Source organism: Pipra filicauda, unplaced genomic scaffold (genome assembly GCF_003945595.2).
Source record: "Pipra filicauda isolate LSUMZ 115617 unplaced genomic scaffold, ASM394559v2 scaffold1125_size27597_pilon, whole genome shotgun sequence".
Classification (NCBI taxonomy): Eukaryota; Metazoa; Chordata; class Aves; order Passeriformes; family Pipridae; genus Pipra; species Pipra filicauda.
The window spans coordinates 21,022-27,590 of NW_024103569.1; the positions used below are offsets into that span (position 1 = coordinate 21,022).

The 6,569-nt window shown below is 48.0% G+C and overlaps 1 protein-coding gene and 1 long non-coding RNA gene across 2 annotated transcripts; one reads left to right on the forward strand and one right to left on the reverse strand.

Moving 5' to 3' along the window:
• Positions 1 to 430: 430 nt before the first annotated feature.
• Positions 431 to 4,599, reverse strand: LOC120323559. Its single transcript, XR_005564109.1, has 3 exons — positions 3,142 to 4,599; positions 2,318 to 2,391; positions 431 to 677 (listed from the first exon to the last, which is right to left on the reverse strand). It is a non-coding gene; the product is annotated as an uncharacterized LOC120323559 (long non-coding RNA).
• A 367-nt stretch (positions 4,600 to 4,966) lies between these two features.
• LOC120323560 (protein-lysine 6-oxidase-like) lies at positions 4,967 to 6,499 on the forward strand. The gene is made up of 2 exons (XM_039382857.1): positions 4,967 to 5,895; positions 6,372 to 6,499. Exons 1-2 carry the CDS (start codon positions 5,172 to 5,174, stop codon positions 6,482 to 6,484), a joined length of 837 nt encoding a protein of 278 aa, XP_039238791.1. The 5' UTR covers positions 4,967 to 5,171; the 3' UTR covers positions 6,485 to 6,499.
• The last annotated feature ends 70 nt before the right edge of the window (positions 6,500 to 6,569 follow it).

The following is a 6,569-nucleotide window of genomic DNA, read 5'->3' on the forward strand; positions in this document are numbered from 1 at the left end:
AACCTTGCTAAATGAAATTAACTAGTCCCTATCATAGGTATCAATGCACAGATAATGGGCTTTTTACTTCGAGTGTCTTGGATTTCTATTCCTTTGTACATGTCATCCGACAACTTTCTGAAATCAAAACAAACATACCGGCTTATATTGCTGATACTAAGCTTTGCACACACAAAGACAATAATTAGGGAAGATTTCATTACAGATGTTGACATGTAAGAAAAGAATTAACTTTGACAGAGTTTCAAATCTGACTGAAATTGCAATAGCTGCATATTTACCTATTTATATCACATTTTGAGAAATCTCACTTTTAGAGAAATCTTGGAAGACAAACAGAAACAAAGAGAAAAGTTAGAAAAAATATTAAGAGATGAAACACACTATAAATTCAAGAAATTAGAGGTTTTTTATTTAATTTTCACTACGCTGTTTTAAAGTCTAGGTTCAAGAAAGAAACTATGCCACTGCATCCCGTGAAGCCACTCATATTCAGATTTAACAACATGTCAATACTCAAGGTTTAAAAAATATTGCTATTAAAACCTTATTGCAAATCCACAATTTAACAAAAAGTCCGTTGACATCAGAAGGCTTTGTCTTCAGCTCTCACACAAGAAAACAGCAACAGCTGTCTCAGGTCCTGTAAATGCTTTTCTTCACAATGCTGTCAGATCCTGAAGAGATAGACAAGCGTGGTTAATTTACTTCATTTGGTATAGGTATGTGAAATTTAGCAGTCCTAAATGTGATGTATAAGACAAAGCAACCACAAACTACTACTGTCATGCACATAGATAAACCCAAAATATTAGATAGGGGACAGGTGGCCACTAATTTTGAATCAACATTACCTGCTAATAAAATTCTAATAATCTTCTTTTTTTCAACAAATTGACAAGTACTTTGAATCAACAAAAATCTATTTGTTCCTTTATAAATTCAGATCAGAAAACAAAACGTCTGAAAGTTTCCTTTTGCTTTGGTAGTGGGAAGTTGCCTGATTAGAGACTTCAAAATCAGACATACACAGGGTAACTAAATTTAACTAGAAAATTAACTTTTGTAAAAATAAATTCTTACAGCCTGCTTCAAAGACTACTGGTGTCAGAAAAAGTCTACAACTCTTGTCTCTAATTAAGTTGGTTTGTTAAAAAAAAAATCTCATTACAGACCTGAATAGGAAAATACTCAGAGTTCTTAGTTTCTAGTGAAGTTTACATCCTGTAAAGAATACTTTTACATCTTAATTCCAACTATTAAGGAGAATTCATTATAATTAGGATCCTTTTAATCCAATGCACTGACAAGTGAGTTTCTAAATAAAAATACCTGAACCTTATGTAAAATATGCTTCAGAAAAATCCAGTGTTCTGATTGCAACAAAATTACATATTTTTCAATGTTTGAATGCAAAAAATGACAAGCTATAAAATCTGTTTTAAGTAAGATCTACAGAACAAGATAAATTTTAATAATCTAGTTGCAACTCAGTGTTTATGTGAACAGAAGAATCAGAGTGAGTACTTTGTCTACTCAAGCATAAATCAGATGAGTATACTGAATTTTTCTCAGACACAAAAAGCTGAAACCAACCCCTACTTTTTGAGATTTTTCTAATAGTCACTCCTCAATAACCAACCCTTCAATCCCAAATGAATAACGACCAGCTTATAAATATACTTAACACATATTAAGTTTGTTTAGCTTCCTCTTAGGATTTTAGAAAATTATTTATATTTCTTGTTTTACATATGTGACTCTAGCTACCAATTTACGACTAAACAAGAACACAAATTAGCCATCTCACAACAACAGAATTGATATTACTTTAAAAATAATATTAAAAGTAACAAATAATGTGATTCATGTAAACTGTCATTTAAAACTATTTCACTTTTTCTACACTAAATACAAATTACCTCCTTATCTCAGGTTTTGAGACATTACTGCAATTACTTACTGATATCTGCTTCAATTAGTGTAATTTTTTAGTGAAGGAAATTTTACTTCTCAGCTGATACAGACTGTATTTATTTCTGCAGGTGGCAGAAATCAAAATCCCTAGTGAAACAAATACCCAGGCATACCAGTCATTCCAGCCAAAAAAGAAAGGGTTGGGCAAATGCTTCAGTAACCAAGTTAACTATGATCCAGTATCAGAACTGGGCTTTACAAAGAAGCTGTACTGACCTTGTGAGAAAGTTTAATATCAGAGTGCTTGACAGTTTCTAGGGCATTTTTAAAGCAATCACAGTACTTGACTTGCTTACTTGCTTGACTTTTTAAAGTATTGCAGAAATGTTCGCCTCCACACCTCAGGTCACAGAGTTGGACTTTTTGATGGTCTAGACAGACTCGTGATGTAAAAACTTGGTATAAATGGGCAACCTGTGAGGAAAGGACAGTAGTTAAATGGACATAGGCACCTAATGCTAAGTAAAGGATCTGACTCTCTAGGAGTGCTGATGGTGGTCTGCAAGCATTATGAAAAATAAATTAATTAACAAATAAAACTGGTACTATGGAAAAAATGACAAACAACATGAATGACTGACAGGTGGGCAAGAATACTAGTCTCAAATATGCTTTCTCCAGTTTCATGAAAAATAGTAACTTAATCAGGCAGGAAAAAAAAATGGCTAGGATCCCACTGTGTGGAAACATTGTCTAATATCACACATTGGGCAACAACCTGCTATTTGTAACACTAGTAAGATTTAGAGGAAGATTAGAAAGACAGAAACCTCATTCCTTCAGTGTTGCATTTTCCCTAACTTCAACCTTTCCATTTTACTCAGTCTTAGTCACTGATTGTTCCAGGCAAACCCTTAAATGGAGAATAATATTTTCAAAGCCACAATGAGAAAGATCAGAGGGGATGAGAAGCATGCAAATATGATGAGTAAGAGAGCCCAAACCCAGTCACCTCTGTAGAAGGCTGCCCAACCCTAACTAGCTCCAAACTGGACCATCATGCACAATCTACTTGTGGAAAGACACCAGTTATTGTTCCAGTTGGGGGCCCAGTCCAGCAGATGTTCCCTACCAGCCTGGTGCTGGCTAGCAATGATAACAAGCACCCACTTTGCTATTGGATGGATTCTCAAGTAAGAAGACTTTGATGTCTTTGATGCGTACCTCCCTGTGTTCCTCAGAATTCTCCAGATCGAGAATTTTTTCAGTTAACTGCTGATTTCCCAGTGATTTTAATCCTCCTGGTTGTTTGGGTGACTGCAGGGAAATGAAGTCCACAGGGCTGAACACTTATCTCCTAAGGTGGAGACCAGAGCAAGCAAGCTTGGTCCGCTGAGCAGCTGGTGCCAGGCACTGGCCACTGCTAATAGCCCACCTGTTTGCGGGAAGAACTTTGACACTCAGGGTGGCATCACTGATTTCAGGGTGGTAAAAGTGCTTTAAAGACAAGAGCTAACACTAATAATTCAACAGCAGTGTAAATCAGCATTCACAGTCCATCACAGCCACAATGTAGGATTGCATTTTGCTGGTTTTCAATTATTAAATGTGAACCATTTAAAGTAATATGCAATTAAAATAAACTACAATACAACAAATGACAGGAGAACAACAAAATGTAGTGGCAGATATCCACCTGGCCAATAACAGATAGTTTATTAACCTGATCTGGGGAGGCCGGCAGTTGGAAGGTGCCTTGAATCTACCTGAGTAGGGTAAAAACCTCCAACCTCGGGCTGATCATCTCTGACAGGAATCACTTAAGAAATATCCTCACCACCACACTTCTGGTGAAGGAGAACTTTTGTGTATTTTTCTCAGTTCCTGTGCAAGGATTCATAAGCAAACAGCCCTTGGAAAAATACAACCAAAAGGAGTTTTGGCGGAAATCCATGGACCTTAATTCTTTTGCCTTGGTGGGTGATTGGACTTATCAAAACATAGCCTTGATGAACTCTTGTAAAAGCAGGAAGGGAGGGAGAGGCTTTCAGGCCACAGTCTGCTCTTCTTCCCCAGCACGATTTTGGGGAGACACTGCCCGAACTCGGTTTATTTGTTCTGGTGACGGGGCTAAGCCTCTCCCATGTGAAATTTCACTTTTCAATGAAAACTTACTCCGGGAGGAGCATCGCCAGTATATTTCTCGTGTGACTCATACGCACAAAATCCAAAAGTCAATAGTCAAGAGTTTATTTGATGGAGGTTTTCTTCTAATTAAGAGGTCATTAAGGGGATCCGACCGTTACTCAGCGCTGAGACGAAGGTCCCCAGCAGCTGCTCCAGCCCGGGAGATGTGCCGGCCAGCACATTTTCCAGAAACATGTTTCCTCTCTCGCCAGCGGCCCCTTCCCCCTCCCCGTCACCCCGTTTTTAGTCTCTCCAGCGCTGATGAGCTAATAGCATTTTTCCTTTGCATACTTTGGCGCTGCCCCACGGCATACTCTGGCAGCCTACGTGTGTCTGAGCGCGCCCGCCCGCCGCAGGCTCGGCTCGGCACGGCTCGGCGCGGCTCGGGGCGCGGGGGGAGACAGGCAGGGAGGGAGGGGGGAGGTAGGCAAGGAGGGGGGGAGGCAGGCAGGGAGGGAGGATGGGGAGCCCCCGCCGACGCGCCGGCCCGAGCCGCCCCGTTCCCCCCGGGCCGCCCCCGCACGGGGCAGGCGGGCGGGGGGCGGCCGTGGGGGGAACTGTCAGGGCCGCACGTTTCCAGCCGCATTACGTGAACAAATGGCGGGGGCGCAGCCAGCCCAGCCAGCGGGGCTTGTGTAACTTTGCGAGCGTGCCAGCAAGTTTAAAGTCCCTGGTCTCTCCTCCTCCTCCTCCTCCTCCTCCTTCCCTCGCTCCAGACACCAGCGCGGGCCGAAGGACGATGAGAGGCTGATTGTTTGCTCCGGCTCCCCTTCGCATCCCCTCGCCTATAAATACTGGGGAGAAGAAAAGCTGCTCCCGCCGCCTCCCCCGGGCCGCGTTTCCTTTCCGACGGCCCGACCTGCCCGATGGCACCGCCCGGGTGCCGCAGCGCCTGAGACCCCGCTACCCGCCTGACCCTTCCAAAGGTGCAGCCCGCACTCCCCGTCCTCCCGCACCACCCCGCCCCATCTCCAGCAGGAAAGGAGCCCCTCTCTCTCCGCTCGGCCCCCTCTCCCCCGGTTTCTCCCGTATCTCTCTTCCCGCCGGCTCCTAGGAAAGAGGAGAAGATGCGATTCGCGCCGCCGGGGCTCCGGCTCGCCCAGCTCCTCGCGTGCATCTACTGGAGCTGCCTGTGGCCTGCCGGCTGCCAGCAGCAGCAGCCGCTGCGCCGGGATCCCCCGCCGCCCCCCGCCGGCTGGAGGCAGCGGATCCAGTGGGAGAACAACGGGCAGGTGTACAGCCTGCTCAGCCTGGGCTCCCAGTACCAGCCCCCGCGGCGCAGGCAGGCGGCGGAGGCGGCGGGCAGCCCCATCCTGCTGCTGCGGAACAACGGGACGGTGCTGCCCCGCAGAGCCGCCACCCGCGCCGCCGCCGCGCAGCCACAGCCCCCGCCCGCCGCCGGCACCCGGGGCGGCTCCGGTGCTCGGCACTGGTTCCAGGCCGGCTACCAGCCTTCCTCCGGAGGCCGCGCCGCCGCCGGGCAGCGGAGCCAAGCGCTCGCCACCCCCGCGGCCAGGAGCGCCTCCTCGGGGGCGCCGCGACCCAGCGCCCCCGCCAGCCCCGCCGGCGGCACCGGCACCGACGGCAACGGGAGCAGCACCAGGGCCGGCGGGCTGCCGCCCCTCGGCAGCTTCAGGCCCGGGCGGGAAGATGTCATGGTAGGAGACGACCCCTACAACCCCTACAAGTACACAGACGATAACCCCTACTACAACTATTACGACACCTACGAGAGGCCCCGCCAGGGCAGCAGGTACAGACCCGGCTACGGCACTGGCTACTTCCAGTACGGTAAGAGCCCTCCTTCCCGCCCGTCCCGACCCGTCCCTCTCGGCCCCGCCGCGCCGCCCCGCTCGCTCCCGCGCACGCCGGTCCCGGCGGGATGCGCTGCGGGGGTCGCCGGCGCTGCCAGCCCTTCTGTTGGGGCAAAACCCGACCAGACAGGCGATCGCCCGGCTCCCGGCCCGCGGGAATCCCGGCGGAAAGCCCGGCGGGAATCCCAGCGGCCCGCGGTCCCCGCGGCTGGAAGAGCGGGGAGCTGCGGAGGGCACGTCCATTAGCCCACCGCGGGATTCTGGGCGTCGTGTTTGCGATGTGATCTTTGGGAAAAGCCGAAGAGCCTGAGCAAAGGGGAGGAGAGCGAGGTTAACGGAGGGCAGGGGTCCGTAACAAAACGACGGCTCCTAACGATTGGGATGGTAGCCAAATATCTGCAAACGTGTCCTGGGTTGATCTTGCTGTTATGTGGTTGGTTTGATGAACTGCAGGTCTCCCTGACTTAGTCCCGGATCCCTATTACATCCAGGCGTCCACATATGTCCAGAGAATGTCCATGTATAACTTGAGATGTGCTGCCGAGGAGAACTGCTTGGCAAGGTAGGCATCACCTCAGGCTTTTGCCCATCCACTGTGAGTTCTTGTGTTCCTGTGTCCACTGTGGAGTACCTGTGAACACGGTGAAGAGT

Excerpts from the sequence above, each read along its gene's own strand:
- LOC120323560 (XM_039382857.1), top strand. The coding sequence starts at position 5,172 with ATGCGATTCGCGCCGCCGGGGCTCCGGCTCGCCCAGCTCCTCGCGTGC. Across the intron at positions 5,896-6,371 it reads CACTGGCTACTTCCAGTACG|GTCTCCCTGACTTAGTCCCG; the intron begins GTAAGAGCCCTC and ends GATGAACTGCAG.